Below are 25,304 nucleotides of genomic sequence, written 5' to 3'. Positions count from 1 at the left end.
ATGAGTTCCTGTTATAAAGATTTATAAATTGTAAACAGCTACGAAGCAGTGAAAACAGAGAATTACAGCAGTGTATGGAAACACAGATGAAGGTGGGACCTTCTTGTATGAAGGACTCCTGAAGCTACTCAGCTCACCCCGAGTATCTGATGTCCCTAACAAAAGTCTAAGTGCTTCTGTGGATGTCTGGAGCAGTTAATAAACTTTTGTCTTTAATGTGAATTTTTTGGCACCAGGAATTGAATCCAGACCTTTGGCGCTGTGCTGTGGGCTGTATCCTCAGCTCCAGTTAAACATTTTTGACAAAACCACTTTCTTGTATCTGTAATTTTTATTTAAAAAGTTTTCTCCCCCACCCCGTCTGCCAGCTTTTTATCGCTGCAATGTCATCTGTAGCTAAAGCATTTTTCAATCTTAAACATTCCCGTTATTTGGAAACCTGGGCTGATATGTAGAACCTAGATGTTATGCAAATGCGGTAAAAGAACTAAGCAGTGCCCGCCTGGCAGGTCCCACTCAAAGTGGAGCACCTGATGGCACACACCGAGCACTGTCAGTCACCTGCTGGGTGCGGGTGAGGGACGGACGACCCCACATCCCTCAGCGCAGAGCTCCTGGCTCACTTCCCTGCTGCTCAAGTTTCCAGTTCTGCTACTGGGGCATCACGACCTCAGCTCCGATGGAACTCCTCTACCTCGACTGCACAACTTGTGCTACGCGTCTGAGATGAATTCAGGGAAGACGGCACCTTTGCTAACACCGATCAGCTAGATTACAAGGGTCAAGGCACAGCTTCCGCTGAAATAAAAAGTACTTCAAAAGTATGTGGTAATCATGATTCCCCATTATACTGCTTTGAAGCCTTGTTTCATTATCATCAGTTGGAATGGTTTTATTCTGGGGTGTTTTATTGTCTGTGAGGGTATGAACAGCTATTTTGAAGAAAACAAGACATTATAACAGCTAGTGCTGACTTAATATCGTTTTGAAGTCCTACCAAGCTTTTGTTGTTTCCATCAGTTTTATCATGTTGTACCTTAATGGATTTTATTATATGTGATAATATAAACAAAATTTTATATAGACAAGGAGATAATGTAGTAAACATTGTTCATTTTCTGTTACTTGGTTCTGAATACCTTGTAATACTTTCATTCTCTTGAATGGTTTTAAACTGTCTTGTTATGTTTGATACTATACTATATGAAAGTATACTCAAGTATTTCAAGGAAAGACACACTATGGTAGGTACTGTTATGTCGGGTTGTCTTGTGGTGAAACACTATGTTGCTTATATTGTTCTGTTCTGTTTTGTCATGCCCTCTTTTAATTTTTAAAATAAAAAAAGAAAAAGTACTTCTTATTGCTGTACTCTTTCCTAAAGAAGCAGTAAACAGCCAGCTGCCTTTTAAACTGTAGCCATTCTTTTTTCCAGGAGTATATTCTTAAACTAAAACAGGGTTTCACATTATAATAAACAGACAAAAGACACTCCAAGTACAATTTTTTAATAAAGATAATTATAAAAGATGGAAAAATCCGCTCAGAAAGGCCAAATACTTTAATAGATCAGTTTCTGACATTTTCTGACATAAGTCCACACATCAGTTTTAAATACTATCACATAAAGCATGGTGGAGAAAAGAAATTCTGCTTCATAATTAGAAAAACTCACAAAAAACTTGCCAAGAAAAACAAAACAAAAAAAGCCATTTGAAAATAAATACAGTCCATGCCAAAGTAGTATAAAATGAAGCCAGAAGTCTTCAAAGTAAAGTTTGTGTTCCAACGTTTCCTCACTTTTTAATGACTTTCTAAAACTGGGAAGACGCTCACACTCAGGGGTTGCTGAGTTGTTCTGATTTGGCTCTGTTGAAAGAGGCAACGTGAAATATTAATGACATGAGGTAAAGCAGAGATGGCGGGGGCAGGGGCAGCCATTTCGGAGATGGGAGACGGAATCAGGGAGAGGGAGGAGGCGGAGAAGAGGAGAGTCAGAAAGGATCACAAAGTCAGTTCTCCAAAACCTACAGGATTCTTGTGTACTGCAAACGCACATCAATGAAAAAAGTTTCAAATTTTTCACAACTAGAAATAGTTAATTACATGAGCTGGTGGGTACATCAGCTAGATTTAATTATTCCACACTGTGTATATATCACACGGAAATTTTAACAGTTACCTGTCAAGAGTAAATCGAGAAACAGGCTTGCACTTTCCATAAATGTAAAGGCCAGACTAAGACCAGACCCAATTGTCTGGCGGATACTGACAATATTCAGTGACACATGCCAGTTGGCAGGAAGCGCAGAGGGTGTCTGATTACACGAGATAAGCACACGCCCCTCTCTTCTCTAATAACCAAGAAGGGCATAATCTTGTCTAAATACCCTAACCTATTTTACTTCACTCATCTGGTCCAGCAGATTTATGCCAAGAAACACTAGCAGCTGATAAAGCCCATGTGTTTTCAATAATAAATGGTAAAGGTTAATAGAAAAAAGGTCTCAGTGCATCTCGTGCAAGCATAAATTCAGAGACAGCTGCAGTGGCACACACCGATAATCAGGAGTACAGGAGGCTGAGGCGGGAGGATCACACGTTCTAGCCCTCCCGGGGCAAGGCAAAGTGTCCTTGTGTCAAACAGAAAGGAGCTGAGCATTCTTCCTGTTACAGTGAGGAGCCCTGGGTCCTCACTAATAAACAAACACGCACATATATACAAATGAAAGACTCGGAGCACCTGGCACAACTCTCTGACATTCCCAAATTCTGTCCTGTGCTTATCATGTAGATGTATACATGCACACACACACACCCCACCCAAACAACTTTAAACAAATTAAAACAGATGTATCAGTGCAAAAGTTACTAGATAAGGAACGTTATTTACCCTTTGGTATCTGTTTTTTCACCACTATTGTCCTTCGATTTATCTTCTTCTTTTACATCTAAAATCAAAGAGTAAAGAAAGGTGAAAGCCCATTTTGCAGTAGAAGATGCATGTGTTTCATTTAAACACATGTGTTAAAGGCTGGCCTCCAACCTCACTGTCAGTGAGTATGGTAACACAATCTGTTTATTAGGGGTCGAGCTAAACGCCCCGGGTCCGGCTGCCGGCTGCGGGCCGGCCCTGGCCTCAGGACTCTGCACCTTTCTCCACAGTCTTCACCCGAAACAGGGCTCACAAAACTCCATCTTTCGCTAAGAGAAAACAGTGAAGTTTTCTACATTATAAAAGCGAGTGTGGGTAGCTACACTTAGCTTCACATGAAAGCCATTTAAAGGTTAAGCATCACATTCATAAACAAAACACAAGTCACCCTGTCCACCTCCACTCCCTGGTGCTGTGCAGGTAGGTGTGTCAGGGCTCGCAGCAGGGTCCCGCAGCTCTCAGGTTCAAACACACGCAATGAGAACACTTACAAAAACACGGATCTGACCTGCTTTTTTGTCTTCTGCTTCCTTCTTGTCCTCTTCGATTCTAGCTTTCTTGGCTCCTTTCTTATGATCAGCCACATTCCTCCGGCCTCCTTCCCCTTCGTCCTCCGAGTCTGAGAACTCCTCGTCACAGGCTATCCGCTTGTCGGACGCACGAACTGACAAGAAGGGACCGTGAGTGTTGGTGCAAACAGCCCCGGGCTTCCAGCCACACCACGCGCTTCACTACTGCGGTTAAAAGCTCTCGGTTCATAAATGGTTTGCTCACTACCGAAAACTTAGCTGTCAACTGTGAAGAACCCTCCCCAAAGGTTAAAATTAGAAACACTGCAGGGGGCAGTGGTGGGGACTTAGCTCAGCGGCACAAGCCCCTGCCTGGCAAGTGTGAGGTTGGGAGTTCGATCCCCAGCACCACAAGAAAGAAACAAGCAAACATTTGGGGACAGATTGTTTTAAGGTAGAAGGACAAAACTTTTTCTAAGTAGGAGGTGGGAATAATGTTATACCTAAAAGACATTTCTTTTATCTTAGAGCTGAGAAGTAGACTACACAAAAATGGTGATACTGAACACGTTAGATTATCTATGCTACAAATCCAACAATCTCATTACATTTCGTGGGAGGCTATAAACTCAAGACAGAAAGTATCTGATGCTATGTAACTCTTCCTACACAGAGCAAATGGGACGCTTCCCAATTGATCCCCAAATGTAACGAAGTGGCTCGTTTCCCAAGGCTTGCGGAGAGTCACATAAAGAAACTACTGATGTGGGCTGGGGATTTAGCTCAGCAGCATAAGCGTCTGCCTTGCAAGCAGGCAGTCATGAGTTCAATCTCCGGTACCGATAAAAAGGAAAAAAAGACCAAAAAAAAAAAAAAAAAAAAAAAAAAAACTACTGATGCTTGAATCAGGCTTAAGATATCAGGAAGTTCATACTACCTAAGGTCAAAAGATGGAGAAAATTATAATAAAGTGTGTATAAAACATGCCCCCCAGGGCCACTGTGGGGTCACGGGGGCCCGAGGGGTTGTTTCAGGAAAATGGAAAAACATGACAGCACAGCGCGGCGGCAGGGCCTTACTGGAAATCCTCTTGTCTGGGTCCTCGCCGTCTTCGTCTCCGCTGTCCTCATGAACTGCATCTTCCGGGATAGCCTGCATCTGGACCCCGGGAGCATGAGGTAACATGCGCAGATTTTCAAACAAGCGCTGCCTGAACCACAGACACAACCTTGTCAGACAAAACTCTGTGTATTTCAAGTTCCTCTTACGTGTAAGAGGAAACAGGAAGCAAGAAACTTCTTTTACCTAACTTAAATCTACAAATTAAATGTCCACTAAACACTAAAACTCCATGTATTAATTAATTCAACTACAGAACCTACAGTACAGACACCATGTTATCTCCTGTTCTGACAGGAAACACAACACCACGGCTGGGGACCTGCCCAGGGTCGCAGTGCTAGTCTAGGGCTGGGAGGACGCACACCCTCCCTGGGGAATGTTCTGCATAAACCAAGTGAGCACTCACTTTGATGTAAATTTTACAGTGCCCTCTGCCTTTTAAAACTGTGTTTCAACTGGTAAAAGTGAAACTATTGTTGATATGCGAGGGTCCTATCTTGCTGCCAGCGATCAATAATCTTAGGGCTTCAGAACCTTCTGAGAAGGACAAAGGAAGTAACCAACGTATAAAGCTAAGGACCCGCACTCCACATGCCCATCAAGCCTTCCAAAGCTCTGCCAGGATGAAATGAGCAAAGCGCCATTCAATGGCTGCTTACTTTATCTTTTCCATGTATTCCGGGGTGTTCTGGTTTGTCATGTTTGAAGGGCTGATATGCAGTTTGAAGTCCGGTCCAAAATACTCAAAATAGTCATTATATGGCAACTCTGTGAACGGTAGAACAGTTACAGGTAGGGAAGCATTTCCAAAGACAATGGTTAAAAATAAGCACAAAGCGAAGGCATTCCTGCTTCCACGCTTTGGAATCTATCTGCTCTGAACCCACTCTACTCATCTGTCTGCTTCAGCGTGAACACTGTGTGTTGGGGTTTGTGCTGGGTGCCTCCCACCAAGCCTCACGCAGTCATGGCCATGGCTGGGTCTAGTGTCTGTGAGGAGACGTCGGCAGCGCGGGGATCGGCATACAAGACGGGGTGGGAAGGGAAGGAGGCCTGCTGTTCTCCCTTCTGCCCTATCTGCTCACAGTTTGTGGCCGCCCTCAGCCAAGCCACCTGCCTTGGAGCCAGCTGCCAGGTACTTTGTCTCAGCACGAGAGAAAGGTAAGCAAGACACTGTAAAACGGACACTTACCATTAGGAATCTCACAATCCAGAGCCACTGCGGTCTCGTAGGTCCAACACCGAGCCACATTGCGGATGGTGTACCCGCCTCCCCCGAGCATCAACAACGGCAAGTTGAAAGTTTTCACAACTTCTACACACTTAGCGTGACCTGAGACAAAGAGCATCTGGGTAACTACCATGTGATTATACTGCAAAGAGAATTTAGGGGCCGAGGCAGAAGGGAAGGAGCGTAGGAGTATATAAAAAAGATTAAGATGACCATGTACTACATGCACTAAAAGAATTAAAGTATGTACACACATTTTTATTCAGATAGAAAGGCTTGTGGCCCAGGTTTCAGGGGGAGGGAAGTTATACTGAGACATAATCTCAAAGTTCCATTTCCGCTTCCCCTAAAGACATGTATAGAACTATGGAAGAACTATGAAGGTTGTAAGACAAAGCTTGACATTACTTTAGCAGTAGTATTAAATAATTTTGTTATCAAGGATTATTAATATTCATATACAGGGCTCAAAGTAAAGATGAATTACAAAACCAAGTATTTTCTATGAACAAATGTCAGTTCAGTAACCATTTACAAGCCACCAGTAATTTATTGGTATTTTTATCATGTAGGTACATAACTGAGTCACCAAAAGATTTCTTCCATTACAAAGTCATAAATATTGAAGAATATTTAGAAAAAAATCAATATTTAGAAAGAAACTAATCATCTCAACAGTGATGGCAAACCTTTTAGAGCCCAAGTGTCAAAACTGCCACCCAGAACCCACTTCTTTATCACGATGGGATAATATACCAATTAAAAACAAGCCTACATTAACATCTTAGTCATGAAAACACAGTAACACGGTGACTGACCTAAAACCACACTGTCCTATGAGTTTATTTAAACGTGCTCCTCAGCTAACTGTGTACTAGGCATTTCCAAATGCTTCAGTACTGCACTGAAAATGTTATTCCTTTAGAAAAACCTGGGTTTCTCATAATAAATGTAAACTAGTTGAATATTTTTAAGGATATACAAAAAGCTCAACTTATCAATTTCCAAACACACCCTGCAGGTAAACCAATGACATTTACTTTTCTGTCACCCCAAACGCTGGTAGTTTGGTAATAGGGGACAAGAAAACTAAGTTAATGTAAAACTCCACAAAAATGAATTGTACACAGTAGAAAAACGGGGTTCACTGAAAGATGCTGTTGCTTCTACTGTAAGCAATGCACAACACAATCAAAATTCTGACAGGGGAAACGAAATGTGGGAATGTCGCATATGTGCTGGGAACAAAGTTTTAAGAAGAGGTAAATCCCTTCTTCCATAATGGAAAGTTCATATACAGAGTTCAAACTAAAAGATAAATTACACAGCCAAGTGTGTGTGTTGCCTGGTGAAGGTGAAGACCAGGAGGATCAATGAAACACGGCAGACAGTTGCCTCAATCAGGAAGACAACAAGCCTTACTGGAACTTTTCATGTGCACATGTGTATGTGTGCAAAATAAAACAGTACCTAACCGCATAACCACGCTAAGTGCAGTCACACACATGCATCAGACAAAAAGCTAGCACAGCGGAAGGCAGAGTCTGGTATCACAGCAGCAGGCAAGGAACTGTGGAGACCTTTTCAAGGCAGTTCTGGGGGAGACAAACCCCTTCTGCTTTCTGGGATGCTGCCCTGTACCCCGCTTACCTTTGACTGTGAGGTTGAAGCACCCAAGCCTGTCGCCAGATAGAGAGTCTGCACCACACTGCAAAACCACCGCGCTAGGCTGATACATCTCCATCACTTTCGAGATAATCTACACACAAAACAACAATCAGCATCAGCATCTCAGTAACCCTGCACAATGTGACTTCCCTTTACACACGGAATACTCACAGGCTTAAATATCTGCCCGTAGGACTCATCGTCTATTCCGTCTCTCATTGGAAAGTTGACAGCGTAGTATTTGCCCTTTCCAGCACCAATATCCTAAAATGCGTAAGTGGATTTTAGAGAATGTTTCACAATAAAACCTGACATATTTACATGTTTTTTAAAAGACTGACAGTCTTTAAGAGTGAAGAAATTTAATAAAAACAGCTAAAGGAAATATTACATTATACCACCCAAGGGTCTCCTATGCAGAAGATACAAGGAGGCAGACTGAAGCCTGCAGGAGAGATTTATCAGGACAACGGTCTCTAACACAGAATCTGCGGGGCCCACATGTGGTAAGAGTTTACGACCCAAAGCCCAGAATGCAGGGTTTTTTGAGACAGGGCCTTGCCGTGTAGTTCAGGCTGGCCTTAAACTCACAGACATCCTCCTGCCTCAGCCACCGAGTCTGGGAATTCACAAATGCACCACCATGCCCAGCTCTTGAAGTTAAAGCGTCACACATACTCTTCAATTACACTTGAAATACATTTTGTTTCTACCTGTTGAGTACTGGTGTAGACATTTAACACCCTTCCAAAGACGCAAAGGACAGAAGGACTTGTATTCTAGACACACACAGTAGTATCTGTACCCACTTGTATATGCTATGCCTGTGTTTATGTATCTGTATCTGTGATGTGAGTGTATATACACACCCCGAGAACACTGGTTCAGTGAGGACATTTCTACAAAAGAAGGTGCCAACACAACATCAAAGGACTAGAAGCGTGCACTCCCATGGGATCTAAGTGCTGTCCGAGGGTGCTGCTCCTCCGGGTTATAACATCTGTGTGAACTGTCCAGAATCTCTCAGGGAATGGGTTAGCTCAAATCCACTTGTACAGAAGCACAGCGCACCTTCACCCATGACCCGACTTCCAACGAAGAGAAAGAAATCAGATTACACCAGCTCCTTCCACAGCTTTTCTTAAGGAATCTACATCTCCACGCCTAACTAAACACTAATTCTATCAATGTGACCTCGTCCCAGCTGAAACACTGCACACTTTGACCTAGGGACTTCAGAGCAGCTCTTCCTACCCTAAGTAACGGCTGAAGGCTCAGCCCTGAAAGCTATCCCCAATGAGCGAACCTCTACTACTTTCTCCTTTCCTTGCAACTGCTATGTGATCACATCTTTATTTCCTTCTTCCATCCAGAGTGATTAAAGCACCAAGAGTTTTAGGAATGAAGGAAGCTCAGAGTAGCTTTCTTTTCAGTTTTAAAATGAATAGGCAAAAAAGAAAATGCTTATTAAACTATGCAACACTCAAAGATACACAGGAATTCTGCAAAAAAGCCCCAATACAGGAAGGCTTGTTTGATTCCCACTGGGACACAATGGCTGCGGTTCACAAACACCTGCTCCTGGGGCTGAGAACTGCGCTTCCTGCTGGACGCCCACTGGTCTTACTGTGCTCATTAGGAACCACTCTGAGGACCATTGGTCTACAAGAGTAAATCAAGAGAAAAGGAAGACGCTGAAGGAGCTAATGGGACCCAAAACCTGAAATTATGGATCTATTGTTTCATAAGCCAAAATACTCAGCATCCAAATTGTTACCCATTTATAAATTAGGAAAAGTTTAACCATAACTCTTACTGCAAAAGTTTACTATGACTGCCACTTGGTGGTCAAATAGAGGATCAAGAAGATCTTCTACTTTGGAAGACCAAGGCTACTCTTTGAACACGCTGGTAACTAAATTGCAAGAACACACCATCACCTGCAAAGTAACATATGTGACAAGATAGTTTAGAGCTAATGCTCAGTGCCACACCAGGCAAACTCTTCATTCAATCCGGTGTAAGTTAAAAACAACAGTTATACTTGGGCACTATGGCAAACACCTATAATATCAACGTTTGGGAGACAGAGGCAGAAGGGTAATCCCAAGTTTGAGGCAGCCCGAACCATGTAGAAAGACCCTATTGCAAACAAAACCAAGCAAACAAAAAGCCCTCAGCAATTAAGTCTCTCAATAAACTTCATTATGTATGTGGTGTGGTTCAAAGTAATTTACAGGATTTAAAAGTGATTTTCATTACAAGATACAAAATCAAATGAAAAGAGGTAATGAAAATCTAACATAGAAGCAATGCTAAGGCATGGTCTTCTCGAAGACAAAGACAAGAGATTAAGTCAAGATGACATGAAAAGGAGGACAGCAGAAGAATCCAGACAGACCTCACTCTACTGATCTCTGCAAACAGCACTACAGGCCTTGCCCAGGTGGCTTTGGGTACTCACCGTGAAAAAAAGGCTACCTGCCCATGGACACTTACTTTGAAATTCCCACTAATATCTGCATATACTGTCATCAAAATAAATTCCAGATGGAAAGAACAAGCTCGTCTTACCCTCAGGTCTCCTGTGCCAGGGAAGTACTCCCCATACTTATGGAAGGAAACAGTCATCACGCGATCTGTTGTATAAAAAGCTTCTTCAACCCCATCACCATGATGGATATCTATGTCAATGTACAAGACTCTCTGATGATACCTGAAAACAAAGCCACAGTTTGTATTTATTTGTAGAGGTTTAAAGACAGGAACCACCACCACAAATTCAGAAAACGTACTTCTTTCTCAATTTAAAATTTTCTCAAGTGTCACAATTTCTAGGACCACCACAAAGAACCCATTCACAATACACTACCTTCAGACAAGCCAAATACCACCCCCCCCCAGCACCCAACGAATGAGAAGTTGCTAACCAGCGCTGCTAAGCTGCCAAGCTACTCGCCTTCTCAGCAAAGCCAGGGCACACGTTTAAGTGCCCTCGCTGTGAGGCGGCAGCCACTGAGCAGGACCAGCCAGGCTCCCAGGTAGGTCCCACATCCACCCAGCTTGCTTTGTTGCTGGGTTTTCGCATTTTGTTTGTGCTGATGATGTCAGAATCCGCAGAACCCTGGCTGATCCAGTGAGGACGCTCTCAATTTTCTCTTCCAGCTGAGGGGGCCACTCATGTGTCACCTTGAGAGGTCCAACTCTCAGCTCTACCCGAGAAAACGTGTTTGCCTTCTGTGAAACCTGTCCTCTTACACATGCTTTAAAACCCAACACACGTTCCTATGGGTTAGCTAAGGCAATACTGTACTCTAGATTGCTCCTTTAAACACTGTGGGTAAGTCTTCAGCACAACAAATGGGGTTGGCAAAGCGTGGCTGTAGGCCAAATGCTATCTTATTTGTGGCTGTGATTTTAGAATAGGTTTCACCTTTTCAGTTTTAAATGGATGAAAAATAAAATTAGAGCTCAAGGCCAGCCAGGATTATGTGGTAAAACCCTGTTTCAAATGAATGAATGAGAAAGAATAAACCAATAAACAAACAGGGCTGGGGAAGCAGCTTAGTGTGCAATCTTGGGTTCAGTTCCTAGAACAGGAGAAAATGAACAGTAAGTACTTAATGAATGAGAAAGAATTTCCAACACCATCTACGCTCTGCTGAAACACCGGCACCTCGTCTGTCTATGCATTGTTGGGCTTCTGTGCTGACAGAGCCTGAGGGCTGTCACCAGAGTGCAGGGAGCACACATCTCCATGTTGGGGGCGCTACCAGCCAGAGTGGTGCAGTGGAACTCAAGAGCAGCAGTGCAGGAAACACTCACTACCACGTGTCATGACACGGTCTAGTGACACTTGCGCGCAAACAAAGCGGAACGTAGTTCAGACGTCACCCTGGTAAAGCACAGTATCGTGAGGGTCATTTTTCAACCGTCAGAGGATGCAGTGATACCGCAACTGCACCAAGAGAATACGACGTAAGCTCATTTATTTACCAGACTGGACACCCGTAATAGTCTCAACTTGTAAAACGTTAGAAGATCCAGAAAACTGAAAACACTGTTATCTGTGTCTTCACAAAATAAAAAGAAGCTGGTATCAAAGTTATGTTCCTCAGTGGCTCATATGATGGACAAACAAGGAAAACTATGTACTAAGTCAAGAAATTAAATCGTTTACTAGCTCAAGAAATATATTCAGAACTTGCTCAGAAGTGAAGAAATGGAACAAATAATAATCAGAAAAAAATTATCTGATATGCTTTCCTTAGCTCTGGATTAGTCAGCAAGATGTTAAACTGACACAACTCGGGTACTATTTAACAGGTCATTACCAAGTTTCAAGTGACTCAAACTGGGTGTAGTAGCTTACACCTGTCAGCCTAACATTTGGGAGGCTGAGACAGGAGGATGGCTGTGCGTTCAGGGCCAGCCTGAACTGCATAGAGAGACCCTATCTCAAAAAACACAAACAAACACAAAAATTAGCCTCTAGGGATAATGTGCATGGAAGAACATAAGAAAATTTTCAATGCTGAGAAAGTACTAATTAAGTATAAAATCTAAAGCAGAATCTGCTAATGTGCTATAACTAATAATGACTGTAGGAACTGAACCCTGTTCCAGCGTGTGAGGAAGGCCACGTGGAGACTCAGCCCCTGGCAGTGAGCTCACAGCACAGCCACGTAGGCCGCCTGCGTGTGCTCTATGTGGCACTTCCAGAAGGGTGTAAGTCTTCGTGCACCTTAATTAAAACCCTTACCACAGAAAAGGATCACTGCAAACTAACTTACTTTAGTAACTCGAGGATGGCAAGCACGATATCATTAACATAGCAGAATCCTGAGGCTTCTGACTTTTTCGCGTGATGTAATCCACCAGCCCAATTAACAGCCATATCAGTCTGCTGCCGGTTCAATTTCACAGCTCCAGCTAAGAAGTTGAAAGAGGAGCAAGTATTTATGAAACATCTAGAATAAAACAATCTCTTCTCCCCACTCAGCCATCCAATGGACAGGTGCCCTCTCGATATGCTCCCATCGTGAGTACCACTAGATGCCCAAAGCAACAGGACCAAGTGGTGACTGACACCTCCAAAACTGCTAGGTCACAATAAACCTTCCCTTTTCATAAGCTGATTATCTTACATATTCTATTACAGTAACAGAAGGCTGACCAACACAATACTCTTATGACAAGCATAATTATGGATTCCTTTTTGTTATCAAAATCTACCACCACTAAATTACTTTAACCTAAAGAACACGTAAGTATATTTAGAACATATTTTAAATCTAGGATCTTACCAACTGAGCCACCAGTGGAGAGCTGACAAAATTCAAAGAGTCCATCAAACACTGGACAATCTTCCCCGACATTAACTGTGGAATAAATTTGATTAATTTCAAACTATTAAGAAAGTTACTGTTCTGTTTCATACAGAACTTTTTCTACAAAACTTTTATTTGACACAATTATAATCTGCAGTCATAATCTAAAAATTGAAAATTTAAAATATAATTCATGGAGCCAGGGATTTAGCTCAGTGGCATAAGTGCCTGCCTGGCAAGTGCAAGGTTGTGAGTTTGATCCTGGTACCCCCCAAAAAATAAAATAAAATTTAAAAAGTCACAATTTTATCCATAGTATTTTTGTGAAACACTACCAAATCTTATCATCAAATCTTATGCTAACCATTACGAAATGCCTCTGTTCTAATAAAAATACATTTCACATCATAAAGTCTTTGCTTTTGTATAATAAAACGTAGGCTTAATATCCAACAATTAACCAATATTCTAAAAAATTAACTCCAACTTCTTGTCACTTGACAGTCCTCAAATACACACAGTGTCCACAGCCTTGAAATGTACTTTATTGGGTATTTAGAACATGTAGCAGCTACTGGGCTACATCGGTGGTTGGGCTGATCCGGTTCACTGGAGCCAAGATACCAGAGGAGAGGGCTCAAAACAAGGAAGCAGTACCTCCTCCAGGTACACGACACATCCAGACACATCTGACTCTGCAGCACTGAGAGAAACGGGAACAGGGATTGTGTATACCCCATTCTCGTGGAATCGCCATGCCTCCACCAACAACCTCTTCAAAGTCAGGGTCACTGTACGCTCGTGAGTTAGAAGGTCTCCGCAGGGTAGATTTTTAGTTTCTTATTGCTCAGTGCCATTCAATACAACTCAGCATTTTGCAGATTTTAAATCAAGCCTATTTAATTCATTCCCCCAAAGCTGCCCAGGCAGCCTCTGAAGTCTGAATCCACGGGGAAAAGACAGCGTCTGTCTTACATTACTGCTGTGGCACATGGCAGAAATGTGAATCAGTACAGTCCTATGGCCTATGAGGTACCTAGTAATTACACCTCCGGCAGTCACCACTCAGGTCTACTAAGACCCTCAGGGGCTGGCAGGCATGATGGGGAACGCTGAAAATCCCAGCACTCTGGAGGCAGAGGCAGGAAACACTGAAATTTAACCCTGAGGCCACCCTTGAGCAACTTAAGTGACTTAAAAACGCTGCCACAAAAGAAATAAAAGGGGTTAGGGATGTAGCCAAGGACAAGGCGCTGGATTCAAATGTCATGCTGAAACAAAACAGAACAATGAGAACAAACTTGGCTATGAAAGCTTTAAAAAAAAGAGAGACTGTGGCCAGGCCTGCTGACACATGCCTGTTATCTATCTCAGCAGATCCTGAGGCAGGATCATCAGGCGTTCAGAGCCAGGCTGAAAGACACAGTGAGTTCAAAGCCAGCCTGAATTACACAGTAACACCTTGTCTCAGGAAACAAACAAAAGACTTTTAGGAGCTACCGTGTTCCAAACATATTCGCTAAAAAAATATGTTAACCTATTAAAGGGAACACTGGACAGAAGAGAAAAATCAAAAGAATCACTAATACCAACAAAGGGGAAAATATACGTACTCGAGTGTAAGTTAAACACAAACATGTAATGCAAGAAGTGTGCACCAGGCTGCTCTTGGGCGGGAAGTGAGAGGATGAGGTCTCCCTACCCACCCCCACAGGCTTCCCTCTGGTTAGGCTGTGACCGGTGACACAGTCACGGCAGGTAGCCCAGACTGGCCTCGAACTCAGTGATCCTGCTGCCCCAACCTACCACCACACCTAGCTTCATCAGGTTTTTAAGAAATGGTACACTAGGGGCTGGGGATTTAGCTCAGCGGCATAAGTGCCTGCCTTGCAAGCAGGCAGTCGTGAGTTCAATTTCTGGTACCAAAAAAGAAAAAAAAAGAAAAAAAAAAAAAAAAAGAAAGAAAGAAATGGTACACTTGGTATGGTCACACTATCTTCCAAATGAATGACCACGACACTTTAAACCACCAGAAACCCCTAGGGGAATCACTCCACTGATAAGACCCCGAAGCCCCGCGCAGGTTGCCGACATGGGTGCACCCCCGGGCACGTACATCTCTGCATCTGCTTACTGTACTCAGACATGTTGTCGGGCCGTATGGACCGCAGGAACTTGATGTACTCGTCACTGTGGTACTTCGTCATTTCCTCGGCTGTGGCCTTGTGGGGCCTCTGTGGAGAAAACCCAGGTTACAAGGAGCTGTACCGCGGTTCCTAGGGATCAGCCCCTGAAGGGCCGAGGTCCCCTGGAACACGGTAAATTCCAAGCGAACCCAGGGTATGTGTGCTGTGTGTTTCAGGAAAAAGTGACCAGCACCAAACCAGCTCCCTTAAAGGGGAGCCAGGGCTATCATCAACGGCGAGCTCCCAGGCCCAGTCCCAAGTCATGGGGTGTCAGAACCTGGGTTACAGGCTCTTCCTTCCAGCTCCCAGCCACAAAAACTGCCCGCTCTGCCCTCCTCGACTTCATCAGGGCTCCGGGAAGGAGGAGCCCTCTGCACCCCACTCTCTACTCATCTACTCCCCGACTTCATCAGGGCTCCGGGAAGGAGGAGCCCTCTGCACCCCACTCTCTACTCATCCTCTCCTCCCTCTTCCTTTAGGTGTTCTAACTTCCGCTTCTGGAGAGGATGATTGCATTTATGACACGCCTCCCTAAAGCTTCTCTCCCCAAGTACATTAAGAATTACTGTTTTACCTATTTATTTATCTGTCATTATCTACAAAAACATGTAAGGTAGCTGTCATATGTTACAAAGTATCTGTGCTTTATCTAGCTTTTAAGGGTGTTTCACATACATTATGTGCCCAATAAATATTTGTGAGATCAACTGCACAACTACATAAATTGTTTTACTAAAAGCCTAGGTCAAGTCCTTAGCAGCAAGACAGTTTAACATTATGCTAACAAAAATAACATCCTATTTCTGAGTTGTCTCTGGAAATATGAAAGCCTGGGGTAGAGGGAATTCTCCTTCCAACCTTTTCACCCGGTAAACACCCTCCTCGAAGGTAAATAATAAAGTTTAACAGTACTAGTTAAAAAAAAAAAAGCACTAAGTATTCACCGTAAGGCATACTCACATATATTTCCATTTTTCTGTATAAACCATAATTTAACAGTAAGTTATGAGTCATGCGGATTCTGTGTGGTTTCATGGGATGACCTTGTCCATAGTAGTAATTTCCAATATCACCTAAAAAGAAAACATATAAACTAAATAGTACAGAAAAGAAAATCATAAAAACCACTTGAGTTCTCATATATATCCAACACTAGGAGACAGTCATCACTTAATGAACAATTTTATAACGATTTCAAACTGTTTCTGCAGCTTTCAATCTATATTAAAAGCCAAAGATACAGTGTACTTTTTACATGCTGATGACTCTCATTACTTTATTATGTGTAGATTAAAATATTTTGATGTGTAGTTTTCAACTTTTCCTTCAGTTTTTTAACCTTTACAGTTACAGCTTTAGTAATTTCTAGCAAATTTTCAGATGTTTAAGGCAAATTTTCCATGTCTGCATTTTTAAGTACAACTTAGAATTTTTTCAGCATCTACTTAAGTACTAAGTCCTTTGCAGTTAGCACTGTGAGGGTGGGAGTGCTTGGAGTCTGGGTCCTGAGCTGTTGAAGATGTCTCAGTGACAGGGATCTGCATCCTAAGAAAGTGCACCTCTGTCCTAGGCACACACATGACACTCCTCATAAGGATAAGGGATGCTCGTGCTTCAAGACTGAGCAGCTGAAATTCCTAGCCTGTCTCTAGCAGGACAGTAACACTTCCACACAAGATTTCAAAATAAGCCAAACCAAAATCACAGATTTTTGTCGACCAAATTCCAATAAAATCAGTATTCCTGAGTTAAAAGTTCTGACGCTTACTATAACAAGTAACATAAGAAAGTCTCTTAAATGTTTTTCTAATGCAATATATTTATTAAACTAGAAGTTACTTTACTACTGATCCCAGAGCTTAAACAACTCCCAAAATCAGCTAGTCAAACTGATTTTAATGGTTTTAAAGTCTATCATTTCAATAATTTATACAATAAAAATTAAGATAAAGAATGCCACTTATCCACCTTCAAGATTAATAAATTTTTCAAGACTTTGCTATGTTTGGCAATCAAACCCCATCAAACTTTTTTTTTTTTTTTTTGGTTCCAAGGATCGAAATCATTACCTTGTGCCTGCCAGGCAGGTGCTTACGCCACTGAGCTAAAATCCTCGGTCCCTCCCTCCCTCCCTCTCATTTTTGTACATCTGACAGCAGTCCAGAGTGGACATTCACTTTAATATGCTTTTGTATCTAGATGTCTCACAGAAGCGTCATGGGCTCACAAGAGGCTTCCTGGAGTTGCCTGGATCCAGGGTATTTCAATTTAAGAGCTCTTCTGTAAACAATTCCTGCACACAAGGCCATTTAGAAGAACAAGTTTTTCAAGGCAGGGGCCAACAACAAAATTAAGACTGCAGAAAAGCCACACAGCAGGGCTCTGGGGCTATGCCACACTCCTTTGTGTCCCGACCAACTATAAATAAAAAGAACAAAGTGCCTGCCAAAGAAGGTCAGTCATAAGGCTCTGCCCAGTTCCTAAAAAGCAGCTTGTTCTTACCATGGGTTGTCAGGTAAGGCAATTGTTAAGAGCTACCAAGTGCCACATGCCTAAGCTAATGTGAAGTGTATTAGTTGTACATCAGCACTGTGAAGGAAGATCACTAGAGTAAGACTAAAGTTTCTTCTGCTTCTGCGTAAGGGTTACCAAGATGAAGTGTCTCCAGCATCTACCACATCTCAAAATCACGCTCATCAGCAGGCATGGAGAAGCCAATGCAAGCCACAGCTCCCAACGTAAAAAGAAGGCGGGCGGGGAGGGGCGGTATTTACCAGACAGTGCTGTTCCAAGTAGAGTTTGCTAATCTTTTCAACAATTCTATACTGCAGACAGTATTACCATCATTCCTATTTATAACTGCAGAGAGAGGCGAGATGTAAACTGGTCAAGGTGGCAATGCCAAAGTCACACAGCTAGCAAATAAAAAGGCTACCTCAAACCTAGCAGGGACACATGATGGATAAAAAACTGGTGGTCAACTGAATGCCAGTGAATTCATCAGCACGGCGCTGAGCATAGATGTTCCACCTGAGGAAAGCTGCCAACTTAAACAGAGACATGGAGAAAGACAAGGCGTAACAGCGTTGAGGCGTTGTGGCACTGTGGGCTCTCCTACGTGTTGCTGTTTTAGCCATTGGTTCTCCTGGAGAAGCTCTGGTCGGCACATTGAGCATGGCCTCTTAGCTCCAGAGGAGAAGACGTGTGCTGTTTAATCTCCAAGATAAACTACTCACGGTAGCTTTCTGGCATGTACTCAACTGTGCTTATGGTCAGAGGAGCTTGGGGCCTCCTTGTCGCTGAGGATGGCTGTGGTGCTTTTCAGGACAGCCCTGAATCTGTTGTGAGTGTCACTTCTCGGCTCCAGCATAGAACCCTCAACCCACCAGCACAGCTCCTTCCCCCCGCTGGCATGACTTTCTGGCTTCCACCGCTGACCTTTGGGCCCTCCCAGCATGGATTTATAAGAGACTGGTGTGAGTCCTTCTCATGGGCTCTAGGTCTTCATTTGGACTCATACAGGACATTGCTGTGGGACTCAGGCCCTTGACTGAATATTCTGTCTTTGTTGCTATGGATAGATTTCCTGCACTTTCTTGTGTTAACTCTAGGTGACCATCACATAAGCAGTATTATTAACTCCATGCCCCGATTCTAATTCTCCTCACAATCCTGACTACAGCAGTGCTCTTGTAAGCAGCAGATAGTGGAGAAGTGGTAACACTTGTGGTCAGGATAAAGCAAACGCAGGCGCAAGGGTAAGGAGGAAAACATGACATGGCATGTAAATGTTTTATCACAGCTTAAAGCAAACAAGTAAAATAAACAAGTGACTTAACTCATCAAAGTAACCCACTTGTTGCAAAAGGGAGCCTCAAATAGTAGCATAGGTAGCTTTCAGTACTCAGCCACAATTCAGAGACCCTAGCCCCACCAAAATGCACATACAGACACTAAATGGCACACGGACTATCACAAGAAGGCCTGCAGAATGCAAGTGAATTACGAAAGAACCTTCTGGAACTTTTGCTGAATGCCATACTTATTCCCGAGATGCCTCTTCATGGGAACTTACCGAATCAGGTGAAATGTCCTTCCTTAGTTCTATGGACCATGGTTCACATTCATCTAAGAGATCACAGTAATGGAATCTGGGCATTTTAAATGTTACCTTATTTTCACCGAAATATCAAATGAAAATCCAGAAAAATTGGCTCAAAAATTCTCAAACAGCAAACTTTTAGTTGCCATTGTGAAATTATCATTAAGAATTCATATACAACATATTAATAATAATCTCTCACGAGTCTAGAAGCTGTTGGATGGACTTGGCCAAAAGCCCCAATCTCTTTCCAGGGTTTTGGAACCAGGTATGCTTCAAATTTTGAGACTCAGATTTTGTGAAAGGCAATTATGTTACATAAATCGTGTTGTCTTAATTCAGGTTATGCTTTTGAGTTACAAAAAAGTTTGTAATTTTCCTATCATTCTGGATTTCAGCACTGTGAAATGTACCTCTACCCTTGAAAGAAGCAGACTGTAAAACTGTAAAAAAAAAAAAAAAGAAAAAAAGAAAGAAAAATTGCTGTATTACCATAGTGTTGGATTTTAACACAAATGGTCCAATCCTCCTTACAGAGTGGGTTCCCATTACACCGATCTTCTGGATTCTACTTTATCCCAGTTCTCTTACTTGCCAGTCTTTTTAATCTTAGGGTTTTCTCAAGTTCATACTGGATCAAGAGCCTACCGCTTGTCAATATTCACCCAATATTCCAGGTGCCAGGTGCACAGCGATAGCTGTGCCCTAAACTTTTCTGGGGTGCATTCAGGACCTTTATGGATGCCTTTTACAGCCTCAGGACTATATTTCAGCAGCCACTATATGAGTGCATGAATCTAAGCTTCTGTAACCAGGCTCTTCCTGCTGTGTTCTGGGGTCACAGAGGAAACACTTTTCATCCTAACTAAATAAAAATTCTGAATATAAGATGTTCAAAACAAATCTCCTTTTAGTCTTCACAATCTAAGCACGTGGTACCAAAACTCACTTGAACTGCTCAATTCAGAAATTCAGGAGTCATTCTCTACTCTTTAACAAACGTCTCCAGCCCCATTTTCATTTTCAATCTATCAATCAGCGCATTGATTTTACTCTCCAAATCTCTCTCAAATGTTTTTATTTCTATCCAAAACACAACCAATACATTTTAAGGGAGCAGGACATGGTGGTGCACACCTATAATCCCAGCACTCTGGAGGCTGAAGCAGGAAGATCACTGCAAGTTTAAGGACAGCCTGGGCTACACAGTGAGTTCAAGGCCAGCCCAAACTACATAGTGAGACTCTGGCTTGGACAATACTGCCTCTAGGGGAATCTGCTCGCAAAAAAGAGAAAAAAAAAAAAAAAAAAAGAAAAAAAGAAAAAGAAAAGAAAAGGCCTGAAAAGAGGAGAGTTCTATGCAAGGCCCTGGGTTAAATCCCCAGTTAAAAAAAGAAAAGTCAACTTCATCAGAAGGTCATATATGATCTCACCCTTTAGTGTCCAGCTATGCACCCCAAGTCCCCCATCTTCTTCTTGGCACGTCAAGCTCTACCTACCTGCCACAGTCCCAAGTATCTTCCTAGAAAACTCTGTTTATGATTAGTCCGCTCTCCAGGCCTTCTTTCCTTCTGGGAATGACTACCCATCAAACTTCACCTTCTCTGCTAAATTACAATCTTTCCCTTTCTTAAGTAGCTTCTGTCCATCTGCCACACAGTAGGAACTTTAAACCCATTTGGTATTTCTGAACCTAAAGTGATCTCCTGAAGCAACTGAAATTGAGTTACTAACCAGAACGCCCTCAAACTCGCACTTTTTAGAAGTTCTGATCTCATCTACAGTTCTATTAGCTTTCTCTAATTCACCTCCCCAAGTTCAACTGTTTTAAGGATTTCTCAACATTTGAAGGTTTTTTCTAAGGAAAAGAACAATTTACTAATACTTTTTGTTATAGCAACAGGAATTCTATGAAAAGGAAAAAACAATCTTAACATTCCAGGTTTTGATCTCTTCTAGGACCTTTAAGTTAAAGTCAGTGAGTGTAGTGAAGGAAAATGGTGAGGAGTGTGAATACTCTTAGGCCTTTTATGAAGAGGACCCCCCCAAAGCCTCAAGCTCTCAAGGAGGAGGCTGGATCTAGGATAGTGGTGCTGAGACAAAGGATGGAAAGCAGGCACCGGTTCATCACGCAATGCTAGGATTGCGACTGGCCCACCCTATGGGTACCTGAGTAGGACACATGGGGCAGGAAAGAGTGTCACCACTTGTCACTTAACCTGACATGAACTGCTTCTCCTTTCTGATGCCCCCTCCGCCATGCCTGTCTGCCATGCTGTTGTGTCTTGCAGCCAGACAACACGAACTGACATCTCTACTGAGACAAATAAACCTTCATTCATCTACCTGGGTCAAATATTTTGTCTCATAAACAAGAAACAAAATGCCTACCTATCTACAACTCAGAGCAGTTCCAAAAATTACAAAGCAGGCAATATGGAAATGCTGTCTATAAATTAATCATTTATTCATTAACACTTCAAAATTCAAAGTTAGATGCTGGAAACATGAACATGAAAAAGAGACTCCCTGTCCTCATGAAGCTTATATTCTGACGGGGAGAGACAATTTAAGCCACAGAAATGAGCGCAAGAAAACTAAAACAGTGATTTGTTTAAGGCAATAGTAGAAAGTCTGTGGTAACCTGAAATTCCAACAAAGTGGGCGATGAACGAGTTCTAAGAGAAGGTGATTTAAGCACAGTAAACCTCAGTCTTATTCGGATTTACACCGAGCTAAGAACTCAGGCAGCCGTACTAGAGCCTATCTAGTAGAAGACAATAGTACTGTTTTGATTATGCACCTACCACAGGAGGGACAAAATAGCTATGCATAAATACAGCCCTGCTGTGTTGTGTACCTCATGACCCCTAGATGCGCCTGCCTCAAGCCAATTCAAAACGAAGCACAGCCCACACCTCTAAATAAAATTTTAAAAGGTGAGCACTGCCATTAGAGCCAAACAGAGCTGGCTCATTAATCAGAGAAAAATCACACCATGTTAAGGCCAGAAGGTATCTTAATCACCACCTATTTTACAAACTTCTTGTACATAAAGTATACTTTATATATCTTCTAGTATATAAAGGAACGACCAAAATTTAGATTGTTATCTCTAAAAACTTTGGAAACACAGAGCCAGCAGTCACAGTCAAGGTAAGAAAGAAATTAACTGCACTTTCACTGCCAGAAGGTCACTTGAGACAAGCATTTGGTGACCTAAAGGGGACAGTACGTCTAAGGAATAGAGAAAATACTCTGGAAGATCTTTCCCTTGGGAGGAACACAGACTCGGTTGCAAACACTCTCAGATGCCAAAAGGCTCAGTGGCCCTACAGTTCCAAAAAGGCCAAAGGTAGGATAACTACTATTACTTCATTCCCTTCCTCTGTTTTCTCTCTTCTGTACTCTTTACCAACCAATTTAAAACCAGCCAGCTTCGGCTTTTACCACCGCCAGGACCCACTCCCAAGTCAGTTGCCCTGCATACCTGAAAGCCTCACAGTTCTTTGGTACAAGTGTCACTTTCCTTGCATCTCCTTTTTTTTTTGCAGTTTAGGGAACACAAGACCCACAAGCGACGAGATAACTCACCAGAGATTGCCAAGCAGCTGATCACCAGGTAAAGCAGCTCCAAGTATCATGGCAAAACCACAGGACTCAGGCTACCTCCCAAGCCCGCATCCCGTCCCTTGAGCCAGTGTCTGCCTGCCTTCTTCTCAACAAAGGGTCATCCCAGGTTAAGCCCGGAAACACGCATCTGCTTACACACTGTTCCGGGGCTCCTGCTGGTTCCTAGGCTCGACCTTTTGACAAGTTACAGGTAGCTCACTCCATCAGAGTCCATCACTGCCAGCGAGGGACTGCTGCAAGCCTAAGCACACCTTTCCCCTTCTCACCCAGCTTTTACAAGAACTCAAAACTTCAGGAACAAGACAATTTTTACATTCAGTTACCCATAGGGCTACTTTGCAATTCGATTAAAAAAAAAACACACACACAGGCAAGGGTTTGCCACTAACAGAAAGCATACCTTACAATTTGTGTAGAAACTGAACGTTCTTCCATTCTCCACCCCCCCATAGGATAATTTCTAATTTCCATAACACACACATGATTCTCTCAAAAACATTTTTCGAACCATTTGTATTTTATCCTAGCTTTCTGTGAGATTTTAGTTTTTCCAACAAATTACACAATGACTATTCAGCTTTAAAGGATTAAACCTGGCCAAATGCGGAGACAGCATAGTCATTTTTAAGTCAAAGACAAAGTCCACAAGGCTCTTTACCGTATCTCCAAGACATTGAGATTTCAATGTATCAAAAGTTTTATACTGTTTCTTACAAGCCAGGACTTTCAGGTCACTGAGACTAGCTTTTGTCTGACAAATTTTCTTATTTCAACTCTGAAGAGTCAAACAGTGAAGCCTTTGTGAATTCTGTGAAGTTACTACTCTAATGTGATTCATGATAGAAGATTCAGAGCTACATGAACTATCTTTTTAAATTTACTGCAATGTGAGCTCACGCTTACCTATTTCGAGTTACTTAGTGCTCACACACTACTTCTCAAACTTTGCTACATCAGGATTTCCACACCTACACCTTGCCTTCCAAGCAAGACCACCCAAACCTCCAGAGCAGGCAGGGTCCACTTCCGGATCGAACAAAGAGCCACAAAGAAGTGGGTGGGGACCACCTCCCACCGCGGCAGGCCCGGACGCATCCCGCCGGAGCTGTATCTCCTGCACCGCCGGGAACCCGCAGCTCGCTGCACGTTTCCCCGCCGCCTCCACTCACTTCCCTCCAGAGCAAACTATCTCGAACCTGCAAAACCCTAATCTTTCCGGAGGAAGTGCAGCCCCTCCATGGGAACCCGCGAATGTGGCGCTCTAATAACCCAGCGCACAAAGGGGAGGGTCGGAGCAAAGCTCCTGGAGAAGCCGAGCGGGAGGCGCCCGCGCCGGGCTGCGTTCCCGCTCTCTGGAACCCGCACCGGCCCGGGCGTGGGGTCCCGGGCGCGGCGGGAGGCTGAGGCGGCGGCTGCCCCTCCGGGACTCCGGGGACTCGAGAGGAGTAGGGGTGGCGGGGGAGGGGCGGGAGGAGGCGGGGCCCTCACGGCCGCCGCTTTGTGTCGTCCGGCCGGGCAGGAATTCCGAGGGCGAGGACTAGGACAGGGGCGCGAGAGCTCGGCGGGGATCCCGCCGCGGGCCGGGACCGAGGCAGCCGCCGTCGGGTCCGGAGCGGGGCGCGCCCCGCAGTAGGCCGCAGGCCCGGGGGTCCGGCACGGGGACTGAGGAGGGCGCGGCCTGGCCCCGACTCACCGTCGTAGTAGTAGCAGACTTTCTTCTTGCCGCCTCCCTGACTGTACGCCATGGGCTCCGGGGACGCCGCCGCCGCCGCCTCCCGGCTCCTCCTCTCGCTGCTGCTGCTGCTGCTGCTGCGGCCCCCGTGGCCGCCGCGGCTCGGCGGGAAGAGAAGGGGGCCGGCGGGGAGGTGTAGGGGGTGCTCCTGCAGAGGAGGGCAGGCCGAGCGCTGGAGAGCACCGGGAAGGCGCCTGGAGAGCTCGGGACCGCCCGGCCGAGGGCCCGAGAGCGCGGAACCGGGGGCCGCAGCGCCGACTCGCGACTCTGGCAGGGGGAGGGGGCGGCCGCGGCACCTCCGGTGGTGGAGGGAGGCGGGCGCATCCACTGCGCCTCGAAGGGGGGGGCCGGCGCATGGCTGCGCAAAGCAGCCACTGCCGACCCGGGGTAGCGCTCCGTCCAGGGGTGAGCAATTTGCAGAGCGCGGCTACAAGCTCAGTCTTAAAAAAAAAAAAGAAAAGAAAAGCACTCTTTCCACTAGTAGAGCTGTAGAGTGTGCAGCCGGATTTACATCTCCCCCTAGCATATTAGCACAATGGTTGTGCTCACCCCGGGCCTGCGCAGTGGGCGCCGCCTCTGCCCCGGCCGCGGCTGTCTGGACCCCTCCACGCGTCTCCCGCCCCCCTCCCCCACTGCCGCGAAGCTCGGGCCGGAGGCCGCCACGTGCCGCGACCGGGGGCGCCGCAGCCCGCGCTTGCTGCGCCCCGGGCCTTCAGGAGCCTAGAGGCTGCAGCCGCTGCCCCAGAGCCGTCGGATGTTCTCATTTATTCATTTATTTTTCCTTTTTTTTTTTGCTGATAATTACTACGAGTGGTTGATTTACAGAGTCGCTAGGCAAGAGTACATCGCCTGAGTT

General features: G+C 44.2%; 1 protein-coding gene across 1 annotated transcript; it reads right to left on the bottom strand.

Moving 5' to 3' along the window:
• Positions 1–1,492: 1,492 nt before the first annotated feature.
• On the bottom strand, positions 1,493–24,735 carry Hdac2 (histone deacetylase 2). The gene is made up of 14 exons (XM_003466471.5): positions 24,410–24,735; positions 15,942–16,054; positions 14,912–15,029; positions 12,772–12,846; positions 12,259–12,397; positions 10,040–10,181; positions 7,637–7,729; positions 7,448–7,556; positions 5,759–5,899; positions 5,226–5,334; positions 4,524–4,654; positions 3,444–3,599; positions 2,894–2,951; positions 1,493–1,869 (listed from the first exon to the last, which is right to left on the bottom strand). The coding sequence occupies exons 1-14, from the start codon at positions 24,459–24,461 to the stop codon at positions 1,839–1,841; spliced, it is 1,467 nt and encodes a 488-aa protein (XP_003466519.2). The 5' UTR covers positions 24,462–24,735; the 3' UTR covers positions 1,493–1,838.
• Between the last annotated feature and the right edge of the window lie 569 nt (positions 24,736–25,304).

This window comes from Cavia porcellus, unplaced genomic scaffold (genome assembly GCF_034190915.1).
Source record: "Cavia porcellus strain 051 isolate PalLab524CR breed Dunkin Hartley unplaced genomic scaffold, mCavPor4.1 scaffold_7, whole genome shotgun sequence".
NCBI lineage: Eukaryota > Metazoa > Chordata > Mammalia > Rodentia > Caviidae > Cavia > Cavia porcellus.
Note: the sequence above shows the minus strand (reverse complement) of the source record. Positions and strands in the feature narration are given on the sequence as shown.

What these genes read in the sequence shown, in the direction of transcription:
- Hdac2 (XM_003466471.5), bottom strand. Translation starts at nt 24,461, where the DNA reads ATGGCGTACAGTCAGGGAGGCGGCAAGAAGAAAGTCTGCTACTACTAC. An exon ending in AGTCTGCTACTACTACGACG is followed by an intron (nt 16,055 to 24,409) that starts GTGAGTCGGGGC and finishes TTTTCTTTTTAG; the next exon opens with GTGATATTGGAAATTACTAC. An exon ending in GAATACATGGAAAAGATAAA is followed by an intron (nt 4,655 to 5,225) that starts GTAAGCAGCCAT and finishes TCTGTGGTTCAG; the next exon opens with GCAGCGCTTGTTTGAAAATC.